The sequence below is a fragment of the Coregonus clupeaformis genome, chromosome 9 (assembly GCF_020615455.1).
Source record: "Coregonus clupeaformis isolate EN_2021a chromosome 9, ASM2061545v1, whole genome shotgun sequence".
Lineage (NCBI taxonomy): Eukaryota > Metazoa > Chordata > Actinopteri > Salmoniformes > Salmonidae > Coregonus > Coregonus clupeaformis.
The window spans coordinates 291,912-313,022 of NC_059200.1; the positions used below are offsets into that span (position 1 = coordinate 291,912).

The window sequence follows — 21,111 nt, forward strand, 5'->3', positions numbered from 1 at the left end:
AACTTTAACAGACACAACTAAGACGAAATATTACACATCACAATCATGATTTTCCTAGATCCATTTCTTCCCAAAGATTTCTATTGAATGTATAATATGTTTGTTATTTCCTTTTGTGTTCTTGCCTTTTAGCTTTTCCAAATCATTATTGGTTCCTGTAGTATATTATTTCTGTTTATTTTTTTAATCATACTTTCCTTTGACTTCATGCCATTACTTGCTTCGGCTGTACTTCCGTTCTGTCTTATGATATCAAAAAGTACCACTGAAGCCTTTGGTTTCCGTTGGTTTTTGCTGCATGCCATGTATGTTGACCAAATTGTTTCCCTTGTTCTACTAGCATTACCGTCAGATATTCCTGGATATCTTCATAGCGTTGGTGTCACATGCATGACTGGATGTGTGAATCAAAAGCTAATGTTTGTCTGCATGTGTTTGTGAACTAGTTTCATCCCAACTAAATTGACTGCGTGTTCAGCTAACATGAGAGGTGTGTGTGTCAAAGCATGTGTGATTGTTTTCATAGTTGATGAATAGGGGTCTTTCCTGGTTATGTTGGAAGAGTTAGTATTAGATTAATTCATACAGGACTCTTATTATTTCTCTATGTGTCACTGCAACATGATAACATTGACCATTCATGTCATGGTCTGGTATGGCTGCCACTCCAGTAACTCCCAGTAGGCCTTGGAGCATGTATGCCTTTTAACTATATTCTCCATTGGCCTGTAGAGGGAGTACTCACACTTGACAGCGGATTAGTGGCAAACACACATACAACAGAAATGCATCATGAATTGGAAACATACAAATATACAATATGATCTGTTTGGCTCCTACACATGTTGTGGTAGACACAAGCATTATCTTCTATAGTGGATTGAGATTTGTGTCCATATAAGTTAAATGTTATCTGTGCTAAAATCACTACATCTATGGCCATTCCATGTTCTGTTTATTTCTGAAAGTTAATCTGTCCTGATGAGAAATCAACACTCAAATTATATTGACTATAAACAGTATTACTATTTCATAAAGCAGCGGACACTCATTTACGTGCACACAGACACAGACACAGACACACACAGACACACACACACACACACACACACACAAACACAATTACGAGATTCACAAATGTTCTCAAGGAAACATCCTCTACCGAGCACACAAACATCCTCTACCGAGCACACAAACATCCTCTACCGAGCACACAAACATCCTCTACCGAGCACACAAACATCCTCTACCGAGCACACAAACATCCAATGGCTTTTCCTCCTCTTCCAAAAACCTGGGCCCCTCCTTGTCCCTTCTTTTCATGTCTAACTTTCCATTTCCCTAAAACCCTCCTCTTCCAGGATCCAATCTCCTTCTCTCCCCCAAACGCAAACAGGCCCATCCTTCAGTCCTGCCTCACCCCAGTCCAGTCAAACTGTATCCCAACCCACAACATCCCTCAGTTCCAATAAGAACAGTGTCACCTCACACAGTACCCAAGACCCTTCCCTAGGAGGAGCTGTGGTCAAAAACAAACTCCCAGGGTGGTCTTCAGGAGCCACCTCCCATACTTCAAGCAGCGGCAGCAGTGGTGGCAAGACACCCAAATTGGCCCGCACCGCACCCAAGATCTTTGACAAGGTCAAGGAGTTTGAACAAAAGGTGAGTGAGGTGAGTGCGGGGGTCAGATCTGGGCACTCTTTCGGCCGGGCATCCTGCGATCTGGAGGGGGTCTCCAAAGAGGAGGGGACAAGCCAGCCGGATGCTGCGGCCTCGAGGCGTTCCGTGTTCGGAAAGAAGAGGGCCTCGTCTCTGGAGGACAAACCAAGCTACCAGCAGAGGGTCCAGAGCTTCCAGAACAAGTTCACAGAGGAGCTGGCCAGGATCAAGAAGCTGGTGGGGAGGCCCAACCTGAAGAAGGCTTACTCCACCGAGCAGTTGCCCCAGACGGAGAGTCGGTCCGTGGGCAAGCTGGAGCCCATTCCCCCTCAGGTGGTCAAGAAGCTGGAAGAGAGGGAGAGGGTCCTGGAGGAGAGAGGAGTAGGAGGGAAGAGCGTTGACGAGAGCGTTACGTCCCGAAAAACATCCCAATCCCAAGAGAAGGGTCTGACAGATCAAAGGAATGTTCCTCAACAAGAGCAGCATGATTCAGCTTCAGCGTCAGCTCAGCCGTCAGAGTCTAAAAGTGTGGGGAAAGGCTCTGTTTCCATGGAGACAGTACTGGTTAACCAGTTACCAGGGCGACGATCACCCTCACCAAGAGTCACGCGGAAAAGCCCAAACAGGTAGGCTCAGATGATCCATTAACACTGTGTGTTTTTGTGTTTGTCGATTTGTGTGTAGGCGTGTGTGTGCCTGTGTGTATTTGCACACACTGTTCTGACAGCTCAATAGCAATATGTGTACACAGATATAGATGACATAATGCCTTTCTATTGTATTTCCTGTACCAACATTACATAATGCATCTGACACAGGGAAGTCCTTCAGAGCTCTCCCGCGGCGGCGAAGCCTCCACACACGGCCGAGGAACAACCACCTGTATCTCCAACACCCAAAGGGCCTCCACCCAAGATGGACCACCGCAGGTCTCCAATACCTACCGCACAGAGAGAATCGCCTACCCACGCCAAAGGGCCTTCCACTCCTAACGAGCTTGAGCAACCTCTACACCAACGCAGGCCTCCAAGCCCCAGGTCTCCAAGCCCCACCATGCAGAGAGCACCATCACCGACCCCAGCCAAAGAGCCAGCCTTTCCCTATCCTCCCAAGCCACCACGGCTGTCCCCCACCCCATCCCCCACCTCCACCCCTTCCATCAGCCCTCTAACGAAGAGATGGAAGGGAGAGCCGGGGAGGACGTCTCCCGCGCTGAAGATGACCATCCCTACCATCCTGGTGGAGGACAAGCTCATGGAAATGGAAGAGGAGGAGGAGGAGGCTGGAGAGAAGAGAGAGAGAGGAAAGACGAGAAGAGCAGGGAAGAAGGAGGGCAGGGCTTCCAATACTCAGAAGAAGGGAAAAGTCTCGGGAAGGTCTTGGGAAAGTCGACCTATGTCTCCTGAGACAGGTAGGACACTGAATTGCGGGTATCCACTGGGCGACACATCAGCTAGACATTAATGTGCTACCGTCCTAAATAGATGAATATCTACAGTATAGAGGGAAAGTAATACAGCGCCTGTCTTTCTGTTGTAGGAGACGATTCAGATGACTCTTACATGTCGGCAGATGAGGGGCCAGCTGAGAAACCAGAGTTTGAGAGGCCCCTGAGGGACACCACAGCCACCGCTGGCTCTGAGGTCCTGCTCAAATGTGTCATCACTGGCAGCCCCCTCCCAACAGGTAGGTCATCTCCAGGTAGAGGTTAAGCACAGCTCTGGGGTCAGCTTTTGCCTTCCCCAAACACATTTGGACGATGATGATGTAATACAGTGCATTTGGAAAGTATTCAGACCCCTTGACTTTTTCCACAGTATTTTTCCACAGTATTCAGACCCCTTGACTTTTTCCACAGTATTTTTCCACAGTATTCAGACCCCTTGACTTTTTCCACAGTATTGTTCCACAGTATTCAGACCCCTTGACTTTTTCCACAGTATTTTTCCACAGTATTCAGACCCCTTGACTTTTTCCACAGTATTTTTCCACAGTATTCAGACCCCTTTGCGTTACAGTCTTATTCTAAAATGGATTAAATTGTTTTTTTCCCCTCATCAATCTACACACAATACCCCATAATGTGGCTCAGTTGGTAGAGCATGGAGCTTGCAACGCCAGGGTTGTGGGTTCGTTTCCCACGGGGGGCCAGTATGAAAAATGTATGCACTCACTAACTGTAAGTCGCTCTGGATAAGAGCATCTGCTAAATGACTAAAATGTAAAAAAAAAACATTCACATAAGTATTCTGACCCTTTACTCAGTACTTTGTTGAAGCACCTTTGACAGCGATTACAGCCTCGAGTCTTCTTGGGTATGACGCTACAAGCTTGGCACACCTGTATTTGGGGAGTTTCTCCCATTCTTCTCTGCAGATCCTCTCAAGCTCTGTCAGGTTGGATGAGGAGCGTCACTGCGCAGCTATTTTCAGGTCTCTCCTCGGGTTCAAGTCCGGGCTCTGGCTGGGCCACTCAAGGACATTCAAAGACTTGTCCCGAAGCCACTCCTGCGTTGTCTTGGCTGTGTGCTTAGGGTCGTTGTCCTGTTGGAAGGTGAACCTTCGCCCCAGTCTGAGGTCCTGAACGCTTTGGTGCAGGTTTTCATCAAGGATCTCTCTGTACTTTACTCCGTTCATCTTTCCCTCGATCCTGACTAGTTTCCCAGTCCCTGCAGCTGAAAAACATCCCCATAGCATGATGCTGCCACCACTATGCTTCACCGTAGGATGGTGCCAGGTTTCCTCCAGACGTGACGCTTGGTATTCAGGCCAAAGAGTTCAATCTTGGTTTCATCAGACCAGAGAATCTTGTTTCTCATGGTCTGAGAGTCTTTAGGTGCCTTTTGGCAAACTCCAAGCGGGCTGCCATGTGCCTTTTACTGAGGAGTGGCTTCCGTCTGGCCACTCTATCATAAAGGCCTGATTGGTGGAGTGCTGCAGAGATGGTTGTCCTTCTGGAAGGTTCTCCCATCTCCACAGAGGAACTCGATCAACTGTGGACCTTATATAGACAGTGTGTGCTTTCCAAATCATGTCCAATCAATTGAATTTACCACAGGTGGACTCCAATCAAGTTGTAGAAATATCTCAGCGATGATCAATGGAAACAGGATGCACCTGAGCTCAATTTCGAGTCTCATAGCAAAGGGTCTGAATACTTATGTAAATAAGGTATTTTTAATAAATTTCAAAAATGTCTAAAAACCTATTTTCGCTTTGTCATTATGGGGTATTGTGTGTAGATTGATGAGTAACATGTTTTATTTAATTCATTTTAGAATAAGGCTGTAACATAACAAAATGTGGACATAGGGAAGGGGTCTGATTACTTTCCGAATGCACTGTATGTCAAACTGACCTTGGAACGGTGCTTAGGGGCCACACATCATTCTGCACCTAGACACAGGGGAAGGGACTGTGATTAAGTTGTCTGAGCGTGGTCTGAGATATGTCTTTGTGTGTGACCCCTTGGAATGCAGTGACTTGGAAGAAGAGTAACGTTCTGATAAGGAGCAGCCCGTCCCATGTGGTCAAGGCTGAGGGGGAGCAGCACTCCCTACTGATAACCCAGATGAGGTCTGGAGATGCCGGGACGTACTGCGTCACCGCTGTCAACACGGCCGGGAAAGCATCCTGCAACGCCACGCTCTACATCAAATCAGGTGAGTGGGGTTACACACAGATACAACACTCACACAGGCATGCACACAGGATGCCATACATTCTAGTTGATCAATTGACTAAAGGAACACCATTTATTTGGTCTGGGATGCACACACAGACAGACAAACGCACACATGCACGCAAACACCACAACTCTCCATCCTAATCCCCTGCCAGCTCTGCTCTGACAATTTGTCTTCATAACTACAAAGGGGCATCCCATCCCAAGCCCAAGCTCCTTCCACAGATAGTTGCCACGGCAACTCTTAATTTGTGAAAGGCATTTGGGTCCCTGGTGGATGTTCAAAACAAAGACTTGTCTGCCAGTCACTAAAGGTCCCCGGGTTTTCAGTCAGTTAGGCGGATGTTCAAAATTGGGGATTAGTCTTTGTCAACAGAATGAGTATTCCTCTTGGATATAAAAATGTAGGATGTGTATTATTAGCTGAGATGTCTGTTGGTTCAGTCAATAGTCAATAGTTTGAATTATGGTTACATTAAAAGATAAACCACACCACAGCTCTCACAGCAAGCCAATACAGACAAACAGCAACACTCCTGCATCAAATCAAAATAATGGCTGCAATAATATACTTATTATTTCAAACAGAAACACACAGATCTCTGTGACAATCCAATATACAGTAGTTCATAAATGTCTCTCGCTCTCTTAGACCTACTCCTTCCATATCTGTTGAGGAAGCCAAACTATTTAAACATCCCTCGAATGTGCCACAAGCTCTTTCTCCAGTCCTGTAATGTCTCTGCACAGTGTTATCCTGTAGAGTGTATGCTACTGCTGTAGCTTTCTGGCGCTAGCTCAGCACCAGGCCTGCTTGGCCATATTAGGCCAGTGGAGGCTACCACAAGGTATTTATAGCAGCCTCTTGTTCTCAATGGTAATTGCGGTCTGCTGTATGTCCCAGTGTGAGATTAATGTTGCGATCATAGACCCCTTCTTTATCCGTGATGATTTCACCCTGCGATGCTAGAGTCAGGGGAATTGCCAAACTCATGTACAACGAGATTATGAGTCATGTTGCTATGGTTCTGTGGGGTGGATGAGGATTTTGGCGCATCAAGTTGGGATTTAAACAGTAGTGTATTAGAGGAGATTTAGGGTATTAAACGTCTGAATTAAATCCACCTACATCAAATGCTGAGTTTTTGCAACTGGAATATATACCTACAATATGAGATGCTTTCCAAAAGTCTTTGGTGTTCATTAAAAAAACATTGTATCAAAGCCTTTAGGCTACAGGGAATGTGGGTTGATGTAATATTGTTGGAGGACAGAGAGAAGGAATAAGATAATTTGGAGTTAAAAAATAGGAAAGCGAGGGAGAGAGGGAGAGGATGAGATTGAACTGGTTGATTATTAGCAGCAGGCTAGGAAGGCTAGCTCCATGCAGCATTTGTGTAAACATTGGCAGCATTACAGGAACAAAGCTGGTGCTAGTTGTCTGTACACAGGCTCGACTCAGACATGTAACTTCTTAGGTAAGTCCTCGATCTCCACATCTGAAACTTCTTAGTCATAGTTAGGAGAAATCAGAACATTCTAACATCAAAGGGTTTTCACTTGTATACTAATTGAGTTCTGGTTCTAAGACCTCTAAACATCTAGAATGCCTGGATGTCCTCTGTTCTTTCTACAGATGTCCTTGTTAGCTTTAGTCTCTGTGATGTTGATCACTTTATCTCTTCATGTGTATGGCCAAGCAATCGAAGCAGTTTCTATGTATACTGAGCTACACTGTTCTTTTTCCTAACAGGAGAGAACCTTTTCATGTTCTATCTATAGCTTCTGTTGATTATTCTCGTTCGTTTGTCAGAGCATTGTCTGTTTATCTTGCCAGTGAAATTGAATTCTGGAGCCCATGGTTTTGTAAAGAGGTGGTTGCTACAATACTATGGTTCCTCTGTGGAGCTGAATGAACTGTGACTTGTGGAGAGGCTGGTGGTGGAGACAGTGTGTCTCTTGTGGTGCTGGACTAGACTCACAGAATGATTGGGTCAGGGATTCAGGGATTAATCCATTATCTGTCCAGCGCTGGTCACTTCCAAGGGTCCCTCAGCAATGTGTGTGTGTCTGTCTCCATCGCTCCTGCCAAACCGCTCATCTCTCCAAACACACGTCACCGTGGTGATACAAGTAGAGCAACACACAAGCAGAACAGGAGACAGTGGAGCAGAGATACGCTCTTTGTTGGGGGGCTAATTAGGAATATTCAAGTAATTCAGTTCATGCTTATTGCTACATTCTCTGTGCTTTACACCTCACAAACGCTATCAAGTTACAATGTGTCCATTTCATTAACTACGTTACCATATCGGTTGGTCCATAAACGTCATTGTGGAATTATTGTTGTGTTTGATCTATATTACAAATTTCATTTTATTACCCTGCCTCGCTCTGTGTTGCATAGACAGGACGATGCGCCTGTTCTGTTCATTTTGATACTGTTAAGGATCGTGCTCACACGGGGCACCATTTTGTAGGGATCAGTGGAGGCTGGTGGGAGGAGCTATAGGAGGACGGGATCATTGTAATGGCTGCAATGGAATAAATGGAAATGAGTTAATGTGGTTTCCATATGTTAGATGTGTTTGATACCGTTCCATTTATTCCATTCCAACCATTACAATGAGCCCGTCCTCCGATAGCTCCTCCCACCAGCCTCCTCTGGTAGGGACATCCTTAAAATTCATTACAATTATATATGGTAAACATGTACTATGTTGTTTCTCCAGAGCTGACCCAGGTGCATGGTGGGAAGCCGAGCAGCTTGCCCCTGGTGGAGGTCACCAGTCCCCTCCAATCAGATGAGGAGTACCTGAGCCCCCTGGAGGAGGTAATGGAGATTGGAGAACCCCCCTCGCGAGGGGTGGGGCCACAGTCTAAATACGCCTTCTTCAAAGATCCCCCCTCTTTTCAGGTAAAGAAGATTCAGGAGGCATCTCAATAGTCTAAGGTGGATTTCTCCCCTCGCCATTGAGTTTTCAATGTACTGGCTTTTAAACAGTATTTGTCTTTCGGTTTGATAGGTAGCACTGAATGACCAAGTGGTGACAGAGGGACAGGAGGTTACCATGTCTGTCAGAGTCAGAGGACATCCTCAACCTATGGTGTACTGGTAGGAATACAGTATACAGTGTGTGTCAATAAAGTTTGTCATGACTTTCTCTCGTTTGCTTTTGCAAGAGTTCAAAATGTACCTGTTTTGATCACCCAGGTTGAGGGACAAAGTGACCCTAAAAACCAATGGCAGATTCATTGTGCGTGAGACAGAGGACGGCACCAGTGAAATGATCATCGCTCCAGCACAGAGAACTGATGCAGGACTCTACACTTGCAAGATCATCAACGAATACGGAACCAAGCAGAGCGAATGCAAACTAGAGGTCAAAGGTAAAGATCACTCCGAAGTCCACAAGACCAGCGTCAGTGACTGACCATTAGGGTTGGTGCCGGCTGCATTTTGAAAAAAGCTCAAAATCAAATCAAAGTTGATTGTTATCTCAGGTGCAGCGAAATGCTTGTGTTTCCAGCTCCAACAGTAACAGATCTGTATTGGTCTCTTCTCTCCTCTGTCTTTTCCCCAGCCTCCCCAGCACAGGAAGCCCTGGCCATCATCAGAGAGGTGCGAGACGTGGCGGTGAGGGCCGGAGAGTCGGCCATGTTTGAGTGTCACATGACCGGGCCTCTGGATGTGGAGGTAGACTGGCTGTCCAATGGGAAGCTGGTTCAGCCGGCACTGCTCAACTGCAAGATGACCTTTAACGGGAAGAGGTGGGTAGGACTAGACCAGGACTCTTCAACCCTGTTGTTCTCCAGGAACAGTGTTGAAGAGCCCTGGCCTAGACACTCTGAAAGGGAAAAGTGCCTCAATGCTGTTAAGTGAATTCCTTCATTTTCCCTTGATTGAATGGGTGAGAGCGATATAGGGTGTGCCTCAAATCTTTGAAGGGATTTCCTTTCCTTGCCCCTTTCTCCAACATCCACTCTGATCTGAGTAGATTGGATGGTTAGTTAGAGCAATATGGAGGGGGCCTACAAAATAACATTTCTAATACTAAATTGTAATTATTTTTGCACTATGGCCTATTTATTGCCTTACCTCCATAACTTACTATATTTGCACACACTGTATATAGATTTTCTATTGTGTTATTGACTGTATGTTTTGTTTATCCCATGTGTAACTCTGTGTTGTTGTTGTTTTTATCACACTGCTTTGCTTTATCTTGGCCAGGTCGCAGTTGTAAATGAGAACTTGTTCTCAACTGGCCTACCTGGTTAAATAAAGGTGAAATAAAAAAATAATAAAAAAAATACAACAACATTTTGTCCATAAGCAAACTGTGAATGGGACATTCACTTTTTCTAATGAAGGAAACAGCCCAAGTGGATCTGAGGCAGTGGCAGTATGTTAGCTCATGGAGCATGTAATAAGGTCCAGACAGCTGACAGAGGGGATTTCTATTACAGGTGCCGGCTGCTGTTAAACTCAGTACATGAAGACGACAGTGGAACCTACACCTGCAAGCTGAGCACTGCCAAAGGTAAATGAGACCTCCTTTGACCTCCTTGCCAAATAATGGGTTTATAAGGCAGTAATTAATTGCTGCTGTTGTAAGTAATGTAATGGTACAGCCACACTATTTGGCAGGCACCAAAAATGATGATCACACAATTTCAGCCAATGAGTTAAAACCTCTTTATTAATAATTTGTAAATCACTTATTGTCTATAAACTACTTATAAACCATGAATGTAATTGTTGGTCATTTTCCTTCCTGTTCCAGAGGAGTTGACCTCCAGTGCCCAACTAAAGGTCACTCCCTCCAGGGAGCCCCTGTTCACCCGCAAGCTGGACATCCTGGAGGTCATAGAGGGTCGCACAGCCCGCTTTGACTGCAAGGTCAGCGGGTCTCCTCCTCCCAGAGTCACCTGGAACCATTTCGGTAAGTATCCCTCTTGGAATGTACTGTATTTCCAATTGGTACAGAATGCACAGCAAATTGGTAATGTAGGCTAGTATGGCTTGTAATATATCTTTGTTAGCCCATTGGTTGACTCTTTATGAATCTACCATATTGTGTTTATCTCCATCCAGAGAACCCGGTGGAGGAGAGTGAGAATGTGCGTCTCCTGCAGGAAGGAGGCCGTTACTCATTGGTCATCATCCACGTCAGCAGCGACACGGAGGGCTTCTACACAGCCGTCGCTAAGAACGCACACGGAAAGGCGGAGTGCACAGCCGAACTCTACATGCAGGAACCGCGGCCCGCTATCTCTTCTCACATGTACGAGGAAAACCATAGACATGGGGTGATCCCACTAGTCTGACTAGGCTTCTTCTCCTCATCTGCAGTGATCTAAAAACTAATAATAGGTGTTTCCTTATCTTATCTTCTCTTCTGTATTTCCGTTTCCTTCTGTCTCTCATTCTATTTGCTCCCTTCTTCTCTCCAGGGCAAAGCTGGAGAAGATGCCTTCCATCGCTGAGGAGCCAGAGGTTCTGGAGAGCGAGGTGGAGCAGGAGCAGAGGACCATGCCCGACTTCGTCAAGCCCCTGGCTGACCTGGAGATGATCGAGGGGAAGGAGGCGGTGCTAAAGTGTAAGGTGGCGGGCCTGCCCTACCCCACCATCGCCTGGTACCACAACGGCAAGAAGATAGACAGTACAGACGACAGGAAGATGACTCAGAGTAAGGAGACAATCTCTCTCTCTCTCTCTCTCTCTCTCTCTCTCTCTCTCTCTCTCTCTCTCTCTCTCTCTCTCTCTCTCTCTACCTCCCTCTCCCTCTCCCTCTCTCTCTCATTTTTTCTATCGCTCCTCTACTAGCATTATCTGACTCTCTTCCTCCCTCCTCTACCTGCGTCATCTCTCTCTCTACATTAGTTATATATCTCTCTCTCCCTCCTCCAGACAGAGATGTCCACAGTCTGATCATCCGCTGTGTGTGCCACTTCCACGGGGGCGTCTACAAGTGTGTCATCTCCAACAAAGTGGGGAAGGCAGCCTGCTACGCACACCTCTACATCACAGGTATGGATGGGGACCATGTGAAAGCAATCACAGCAACATGTGCTCCAACCAAAAACGCCATGAGAATCACTGTGCCATCTGACTACAGTATGGGTGTGTTGGTACATTTGTATTTTCCTTTGGTAGACATTGTTCCTGATCCCCCCGATGGTCCTCCAGTGGTAGAGTCCATAACAGGGAAGACCATAACACTCAGCTGGAAGAAACCAAAGAGACTTGACTCTTCCATAGGTATGCCTCAATATGACTGAGAGTCACAGGGACCCGGGTTCGAGTCCCTGTCAGGCTAGTCTACCCTACAAATTCGCTACACTGCTACAGTAACCCCCATGGTTGTGCTTCCAGATGGCAGTTCTTTGACGTATGCGGTGCAGCAGCAGCCTCTGGGTTCCATCCAGTGGAGCATCATAGCCTCCAACCTGAGAGAGACCACCTACACCGTCACCGGTCTCTCCAAGGGAGTCCGCTACGCCTTCAGGGTCCTAGCGGCCACTGCCAAGCTCCTCAGCAAACCCTCCCCCTCCACTGACCTGGTGCAGCTCATGGACAGAGGTACTTGTATAGGCTCCAAGTCTCTACAGTCACTCAGTTCTGATCGAGGGTCAAAGGTTAAATGGCTCCATGTAAATTGCAAAAGCAATGTCACCAAACACATTGCGGCAGGTGCACAAATAAAGTATAATTACATGGTCCTTCGAGCCGGATATGTAGCCAAATATATAGGATCTACTATTGTGAGGGAATGTTGGTCTGTCAACACATCAGAGATGATGGCTTGATCCCCTGATCGTTTGACCTTTGATCCCTAACAGGTCCCTATCTGAGGAAAGCTCCCATCATCCTGGACAAGCCTGACGTTGTGTACGTGGTGGAGAACCAGTCCGTGAGCATCACCCTCACCCTCAACCACGTCAATGCTGTGGTCACCTGGAAGAGGAGGGGGGTGGTGCTGCTCAACAAGCCAGGGATGTTTGAGATGAGCATGCCAGACGACGACCAACACACCCTAAAGATCCAGAGGGTGAAGAGCACTGACACCGGTCAGCTGGTCTGTACAGCCAACAACCAGTTTGGCAGTGACCTCTGTACCCTCCTACTGGCCATGGCAGGTGAGTTTGGGGTCAAAGTTCACCCCTGTATGCAGATATAGAATCAACTAACAGCCCTGGTGCTTACTGTAACCATGACAAGGTAAAAAGCCAAACTGACCCCAAACTCTCTCCCCTCCTTTTCTCACAACAGTGCGTCCTAAGTTCGAGTCCATCATGGAGGACTTGGAAATACATGTAGGAGAGACATCTCGCTTTGCCGTGATTGTCGAGGGGAAACCCGACCCTGATATTCTGTGGTACAAGGTATGATAAGAGTCAATGGATGGATATCATATCATTAACCACATAAACTTATTCTGTAGTGATTAAGCAGGTTATTGGATGATGAACTCCGATGTGGTTCCAGGAAAACAAACCTACCCCTCCATGATAGTTGATCAAGTGGAATTGATTGTGGTTATCTGTTCTGTGGTTCCAGGATGACATTGTGCTGTCGGAGAGCAGTCACTTCACCTTTGTGTACGATGATACAGAGTGTTCTCTGGTGGTGCTGAACGCCCGGCCTGAGGACTCAGGGGTGTACACCTGCACCGCCAAGAACCTGGCTGGGCAAGTCTCTTGCAAGGCTGAACTCACCATCCACAAAGGTCAGGACCATAGTCTATATTGTCTGAATAATATAAGGATAAATACAGATATTGGAATAAGTCTGGAAAACATCTACAATAATGATATTTTGTGCTTTCATAATCGAAGTATTATTGTTGATTAACACACCCTTATGGTAAGGTATTAAAGACACACTGTTGAAAAGTGTGCTTTTTCTGCATACTGAATATTGTTAACACAGATGTCACAGTACCAAGGCTTTTCCTATTAATTGTTGTTGCCAGAAATGGCCGTTTTAGTTGGATTGCATCTGTTTGTCCTTGTGATATCTCAGCCAAAGCTTGGTGTAATCGAAAGTTAAACAACCAAATCTGCTCCATATGGGTTGGACCACAAGGTGTCTGAGACTATTAAACCATCTGTCAGCACACACACACACACACACACACACACACACACACACACACACACACACACACACACACACACACACACACACACACACACACACACACACACACACACACACACACACACACACACACACACACACACACACACACACACAGACACAAACCACCCACCTACCCACATTAACCTTGCCCCCTGTTCTAACCCCCTGCCTGCAGTGAGGAAGGAGGTGGTGGAGCCCATGGAGGATGAGGGGTCCATTTTGAGGAAGATGCGGAGGCTGACTGATTACTACGACGTACACAAGGAGATAGGACGGTGAGTCATGGACCAGGCAATCACAAACAACATCCGCTCAGCCATCTCTTCTGTATTTAATGGCTCTGCGAGTGGTAGCTGCTATCTGTATTTAATTGCATTGTGAACGGTAGCCACAAAGGTCAGTACGGGGAATTCCACCACACCAAACAACACACTGACTGCATAATGATAGCAGACAGAAATAGAGGAGAGGTGAGTCACCCGTCAGTAGAGGAACACATCACAAAGGCTATTTGTTTTTAGTTTTTCTCTGGTAGAGCTTGGCTTGACTCACCAGAAGTCCACCAATAACAAGGTGTCACGTACCGTTTAATACTCATGTCCCTTTACTTTCTCAACTAGGACTTTAAGTTTCCCAGAACTGACCTGTTTTTATGCTCACTCAATCCCATTGAATCATTTGGTGATTCTCATAGAGTTATTGCAACGATGTCATCATTGTGCGACTGTTTTCCAGTGGAGCGTTCTCCTATGTGAAGAGGGTGACTGAGAAGAAGGGGAAGGTGGAGTACGCGGCCAAGTTTGTGTCTGCGAGGGCCAAGAGGAAGGCATCGGCCCTGAGGGAGATGAACCTTCTGTCAGAGCTGGACCACGAGAAAGTCCTCTACTTCCATGACGCCTTCGAGAAGAAGAACATGGTCGTCATCATCACTGAGCTGTATCCTTTCACTGACTGATTCCTTGATTCATTTTGGTTGTCAGAAAATCCATTACATGATGACCAAACCGGCTCTGCACCTGCGTCCACGTGCGCCATCGTGCACATGTTGAATTTGTTTATCCCCACCAGACGCGTTCACAACATGCAGGTTAAAATACCAAAACCAACTGTGAACCAACTATATTAATTTGGGGAGAGGTCGAAACGCATGAAACATTAATGGACATTTAGCTAGCTTGCTGTTGCTAGGTAATTTGTCTTGGGCGATAAACCAAAGACAGTACAGTATTCAGAGAGGCTAAAACTGCTTCTCCAATAGAAATCCCTGATCACACTTGTAGGCGACGTTGGCTAGCAAAGCTCATGCGTAGAAACACGTCATTGGGTCTCGCTCCGAACTGCGCATGTGCAAATCAAAGGCATTCCTTCGATATAAAGTTGTTTTTGACTAAAATTAAAAAGTGTCCGTTTGTCACTTTGACAAGGTTGGAATAATAACATGTTCAACTTCTTAATTCATTGGCTCAAATCTATGTTGTGCCTTTAGATTTCGAGAAGATTAACAACTAAGGAATAATTTTTTACTTCTCTCATTGACTTCTCAAACACCCTGTTCTGGTCTGTTTGGTGTGTTTCGCAAGGGTTCCCGGAAGTCTTGCGATGTAGCGCCTCTGGGTTTAGAAAAACATTGCGTTATTTTACCTGAAATGCTTATGGTCCTTTTTATGCTGGATCTTTGTAGAATATTGACCCATTTTGAGTCACACATAATCGTGTATTCTATACTCACAGATAAAAGGGGAAACCTAGTTCGTTTTTACTTCATTTTATTTTATTCGTCTCTCCTAGTTCATTCTTATTCTAATGATTTTTCTTCTTCTGTGGATTTTATTTGGCGGTTGGCAACCGACTATAAGGTGCATTACCGCCACCAACTTGACTGGAGTGTGGACCTCGTTCATCTTTCAATCACCCATGTGGGTATATGCTCGTAAAAAGCAATGAGTAGATGGGAAAGGCGGGACTTGCAGCGTGTCAAGCATCTAAAATAGAACCAAGTTCTATTTTAGCGCCTGGCTACACAGACGCCCGTTGACGCGCGCGAGCAGTTTGGATGAAATTATTGAATAACATGTACAGTTGAAGTCAGAAGTTTACAAACACTTAGGTTGGAATCATTAAAACTAGTTTTTCAACCACGCCACAAATGTCTTGTTAACAAACTATAGTTTTGGCAGGTCAGTTAGGACATCTACTTTGTGCATGACACAAGTCATTTTTCCAACAATTGTTTACAGACAGATTATTTCACTTATAATTCATTGTATCACAATTCCAGTGGGTCAGAAGTTTACATACACAGTTGACTGTGCCTTTAAAAAGCTTGGAAAATTCCAGAAAATGATGTCATGGCTTTAGAAGCTTCTGATAAGCTAATTGACACCATTTGAGTCAATTGGAGGTGTACCTGTGGATGTATTTCAAGGGCTACCTTCAAACTCAGTGCCTATTTGCTTGACATCATGGGAAAATCAAAAGAAATCAGCCAAAACCTCAGAAAAAAATGTGTAGACCTCCACAAGTCTGGTTCATCCTTGGGAGCAATTTCCAAACACCTGAAGGTACCACGTTCATCTGTACAAACAATAGTATGCAAGTATAAACACCATGGGACCACACAGCCGTCATACCGCTCAGGAAGGAGACGCGTTCTGTCTCCTAGAGATTAACGTACTTTGGTGCGAAAAGTGCAAATCAATCCTAGAACAACAGCAAAGGACCTTGTGAAGATGCTGGAGAAAACAGGTACAAAAGTATCTATATCCACAGTAAAACGAGTCCTATATCGACATAACCTGAAAGGCCGCTCAGCAAGGTAGAAGCCACTGCTCCAAAACCGCCATAAAAAAGGCAGACTACGGTTTGCAACTGCACATGGGGACAAAGATCGTACTTTTTGGAAAAATGTCCTCTGGTCTGATGAAACAAAAATAGAACTGTTTGGCCATAATGACCATTGTTATGTTTGGAGGGAAAAGGGGGGTGCTTGCAAGCCGAAGAACACCATCCCAACCGTGAAGCACGGGGGTGACAGCATCATGCTGTGGGGGTGTGTTGCTGTAGGAGGGACTGGTGCACTTCACAAAAAGATGGCATCATGAGGAAGGAAAATGATGTGGATATATTGAAGCAACATCTCAAGACATCAGTCAGGAAGTTAAATCTGGGTCGCAAATGGGTCTTCCAAATGGACAATGACCCCAAGCATACTTCCAAAGTTGTGGCAAAATGGCTTAAGGACAACAAAGTCAAGGTATTGGAGTGGTCATCACAAAGCCCTGACCTCATTCCTATAGAACATTTGTGGGCAGAACTGAAAAAGCGTGTGTGAGCAAGGAGGCCTACAAACCTGACTCAGTTACACCAGCTCTGTCTGGAGGAATGGGCCAAAATTCACCCAACTTATTGTGGGAAGATTGTGGAAGGCTACCCGAAACGTTTGACCCAAGTTAAACAATTTAAAGGCAATGCTACCAAATACTAATTGAGTGTATGTAAACTTCTGACCCACTGGGAATGTGATGAAATAGGCCTCCTGTAGCTCAGTTGGTAGAGCATGGCGCTTGCAACGCCAGGGTTGTGGGTTCGATTCCCACGGGTGGGCAGTATGAAAAATGTATGCACTCACTAACTGTAAGTCTCTCTGGATAAGAGTGTCTGCTAAATGACTAAAATGTAATGAAATAAATAAAAGCTTAAATAAATTATTCTATCTACTATTATTCTGACATTTCACTTTCTTAAAATAAAGTGGTGATCCTAACTGACTTAAGACAGGGAATTTTTACTAGGATTAAATGTCAGGAATTGTGAAAAACTGAGTTTCAATGTATTTGGCTAAGGTGTATGTAAACATCCGACTTCAACTGTATGTCTACATTTATTTTGCAACACTTGTGCATGCAACACGGACGGTCTGGTCAGCATGTAAGAAGCCATATTACAAGAGATGAAAAGTTTGAATATAACATATTCACTGAGCCAGTATTGTATTGGTTGCATCAACATTCTTTCCCTGTTAATCCAACATATCTCATCTATGTAATAATGTTGCATCAAAACTAAAGCCATCAATGACCTCAATTTAGCCAAGATTTAAACCAAAAACCAACATCATGTTTCCTAGAATTGTTTGTTTTCAAATTATATTCATTTTTGTTTACAGCTAGATCCAATATGGATCAAAATATGGCATTGATCCTACGTCTTTGCATAAAAACCTCTCCATGAACACACCAGAGCCAAGAGCCTTCTTCCCACCTTGTGCATGAGAGAGAACTGCTACATAACATTAATCTAAATGTCCTCTCTACTCTCCTGGAGGCATGACTGAACCGTAGCGCTACTTTCTCCTGACTCATCACAGATTGGTTACATTACCAGGAGACGCGATGTGTGGGAGTTTGGTTCATATATTATAAAAAATGTAATTCGCCTCCCACTTGGACTGTAGCGATAAGGTTATCACCATAGACTTAGATAGACATCGCATCATTGTCTCTGTCCCATTATGGCGTCTGTGAGAGCATGGGCAGGGCCATTGAGGCCATCTCCATTTTGAAGAAGTCTATTTTCTTAATCTACTACTTCTGTGAGTTGATAAACAAGCTGAAAGGGTGTATACTGCCACCTGTACTGTGTTGTTTGAACAGGTACAAAGCCAAAGTTGGCGATTTACTGCCACCTGCAGTTATGGAATGTTTGCTCACGAGTATAATTCATTGGCTGATCCCTTCTGATGACCCGGATGGAATCATGTGATCCTTCCTTAACCCATAGGAAGTCCCAACCAGTTGACTACTTCAAAATGGTGAAAGTCCTCAATGGCGCTGCCCATTATAAAACAGGATTTTGGGCACTAGAGTCCTCTATCTGTCTCTATGGTTATTAAACACTATACCTATATTCTCCTTAACTGCTGTGTGAAGATGCCATGAGGAACTTCTGGACCGGTTGACCAAGAAGACTACCGTCATGGAGTCCGAGGTTTGCCTTGGCCTGTTTGTCTTATGTTTGAGTGTGCTGTGGATTGCATGGAAAAATCAACCATTTTAATCTAAAAACATACCGAAATTCAGTGAAATCATTTTTTTTGTACATGTTGAACGTACAAGAATATAGAATGTAGAATGTAGAATGTAGAATATAGAATATAGAATATGGAATATAGAATGTAGAATATAGAATATATACTGAACAAAAATATAAACGCAATATGTGACAATTTCAACAATTTTACTGAGTTACAGTTCATATAAGGAAATCAGTCAACTGAAATAAATAAATTAGGCCCTAATCTATGGATTTCACATGACTGGGCAGGGGCGCAGCCATGGGTGGGCCTGGTAGGGCATAGGCCCACCCACTTGGGAGCCAGGCCCAGCCAATCAGAATGAGTTTTTCCCCACAAAACGGCTTTATTACAAACATAAATACTCCTCAATTTCATCAGCTGTCCGGGTGGCTGGTCTCAGACGATCCCACAGGTGAAGAAGTCAGATGTGGATGTCCTGGGCTGGCGTGGTTAGATGTGGTCTGTGGTTATGAGGCCGGTTGGACTTACTGCCAAATTCTCTAAAACGACATTGGAGGTGGCTTATGGTAGAGAAATGAACAATAAATTATCTGGCAACAGCTCTGTTGGACATTCCTGCAGTCAACACGCCAATTGCACGTTCCCTCAAAACTTGAGACATCTCTGGCATTGTGTTGTGTGACAAATTTAGAGTGGCCTTTTATTGTCCCCAGCACAAGGTGCACCTGTGTAATGATCATGCTGTTTAATCAGCTTCTTGATATGCCACACCTGTCAGGTGGATGGATTATCTCGGCAAAGGAGACATGCTCACTAACAGGGATGTAAACAAATTTGTGGACAACATTTGAGAGAAATAAGCTTTTTGTGGGTATGGAACATTTCTGGGATCTTTTTTTAACATTTTACATGTTGCGTTTATATTTTTGTTCAGTGTAGAATGTAAATTATAGAATGTAGAATGTAGAATATAGAATATAGAATGTAGAATGTAATAAAGGAGATGTTCTGTTCTGCAGATCCGGTCAAGTATTCAGCAGGTGCTTGAAGGGGTCAGCTACCTTCACCAGAAAGATATTGCTCATCTTGATATCAAGGTACATCAGATTCCCACTGTGCAAGGGACACATACAGTATTTTAATCACAAGCTATTATATAACAGATACTTCTGTGATTATCAACTTACTTAATATAACCAGGAAAGAATATAGCAAACCCCCAAATACATATTACTCAGATACTGATGTATTTTCCTCGCTCAAAACATGTACACTAAAATGAATAACATTACACAAATCAAGCCACAGTTTTATAATAGTTTTACATAGATCAAATAACAGAGGATGGTCTCTAATGCGCATTTTATTTGTATTCGGATTTAAGAATATTAGCATGAAAATCTGTTGCCAATTGTATGGAAACCTAGTTTATGTTCTGAATAATTCCCTGTTTTTCTCCACCCCACCCAGCCTGAGAACATCCTAATGGCAGGCCGACACAGTGACAAGATCCGCATCTGTGACTTTGGCAATGCCGTCAAGCTGGAGACCACTGAAGCACACTACTGCAAATACGGCACTCCGGAATTTGTTGCCCCGGAGATTGTTAACCAAACGCCGGTCTCCAAGGCAACAGACATCTGGTGGGCACCTGGTCGGGGGGAAACTCTCTCCTTTAATCTATTTCCTGATTAATCATGATTTTATCGCTCTCTCCCTCTCTCCTTCATCTTGCCCTCTGAAAGTAATTTCTCTCTCTCTCTCTGTTCGCAGGCCTATTGGGGTCATCACTTACCTATGGTGAGTGGTTAAGGTTCTGGTTGGGCTGAGAACATGATAAATGTGTCTGGTCGAGATATTCTTAGAATTCAATACACCTTTTGCCATTACATTTCTTTCTTTATTGAAGTGTCAATCTTGAAATGTAATGTTTCTCCACAAAGCAAAACACCAATGCATATCACCTGCATATTGTTTGCATATTGCCACAGGCTTCAATTGACCCAATTAAAATGGACTTGACAGCTAGTAAACAGTCTCAGTAAAATAATATTTACATCATATATTTCCCTTCTAGCCTGACTGGTGTGTCTCCTTTTGCTGGGGAGAACGACAGATGCACCGTCCTCAACATCAGGAACCAAAATGTGGCTTTTGAGGAGAGTATGTTCGCTGACCTCTGTAGAGAGGCCAAGGGATTCGTCATCAAACTGCTGGTGGCTGACAGACTGTGAGTGTTATTGATGATAATGCCTTTGTATAAATTGATTCAAATGAATACCCTTATATTAGGAATACAAACAATTTCAATTTCAACACAAAAGAAGAATAGAAAATAAGTATTTGGGGCTTAGTGTTTCAACATCACGATGTAATGTTTTACTCTCAGGAGGCCTAATGCTACAGAGAGCCTTCGCCACCCCTGGTTCAAGACTTCAATAAAAGACAAGAGCATCAACACAGCGATGCTAAAGCAAGTCTTATCTCGAAGACGTTGGCAGGTAAGGCATTCATTATTTCTGTAAGGAGTACATTGATTAATGCACTTCAATGAATCCCTTTAAGTACCTTCCAAATTACTCCT

At 44.5% G+C, this 21,111-nt stretch overlaps 1 protein-coding gene across 1 annotated transcript in view; it reads left to right on the forward strand.

Moving 5' to 3' along the window:
- spega (striated muscle enriched protein kinase a) overlaps positions 1 to 21,111 on the forward strand; it is a 34,504-nt gene that overhangs the window by 407 nt on the left and 12,986 nt on the right. The window contains exons 2-27 of the mRNA XM_045222424.1: positions 1,362 to 2,285; positions 2,478 to 3,070; positions 3,199 to 3,345; positions 5,138 to 5,320; positions 8,076 to 8,260; positions 8,370 to 8,458; positions 8,558 to 8,733; positions 8,928 to 9,114; positions 9,814 to 9,887; positions 10,131 to 10,289; positions 10,442 to 10,631; positions 10,801 to 11,036; positions 11,258 to 11,377; positions 11,504 to 11,608; positions 11,723 to 11,929; positions 12,190 to 12,486; positions 12,620 to 12,732; positions 12,908 to 13,076; positions 13,668 to 13,767; positions 14,228 to 14,428; positions 18,421 to 18,478; positions 19,547 to 19,624; positions 19,998 to 20,170; positions 20,301 to 20,327; positions 20,605 to 20,757; positions 20,917 to 21,028. Of these exons, the coding sequence (XP_045078359.1) occupies positions 1,362 to 2,285; positions 2,478 to 3,070; positions 3,199 to 3,345; positions 5,138 to 5,320; positions 8,076 to 8,260; positions 8,370 to 8,458; positions 8,558 to 8,733; positions 8,928 to 9,114; positions 9,814 to 9,887; positions 10,131 to 10,289; positions 10,442 to 10,631; positions 10,801 to 11,036; positions 11,258 to 11,377; positions 11,504 to 11,608; positions 11,723 to 11,929; positions 12,190 to 12,486; positions 12,620 to 12,732; positions 12,908 to 13,076; positions 13,668 to 13,767; positions 14,228 to 14,428; positions 18,421 to 18,478; positions 19,547 to 19,624; positions 19,998 to 20,170; positions 20,301 to 20,327; positions 20,605 to 20,757; positions 20,917 to 21,028 (5,056 nt within the window). The remainder of the gene's footprint in view (positions 1 to 1,361; positions 2,286 to 2,477; positions 3,071 to 3,198; positions 3,346 to 5,137; positions 5,321 to 8,075; positions 8,261 to 8,369; positions 8,459 to 8,557; positions 8,734 to 8,927; positions 9,115 to 9,813; positions 9,888 to 10,130; positions 10,290 to 10,441; positions 10,632 to 10,800; positions 11,037 to 11,257; positions 11,378 to 11,503; positions 11,609 to 11,722; positions 11,930 to 12,189; positions 12,487 to 12,619; positions 12,733 to 12,907; positions 13,077 to 13,667; positions 13,768 to 14,227; positions 14,429 to 18,420; positions 18,479 to 19,546; positions 19,625 to 19,997; positions 20,171 to 20,300; positions 20,328 to 20,604; positions 20,758 to 20,916; positions 21,029 to 21,111) is intronic.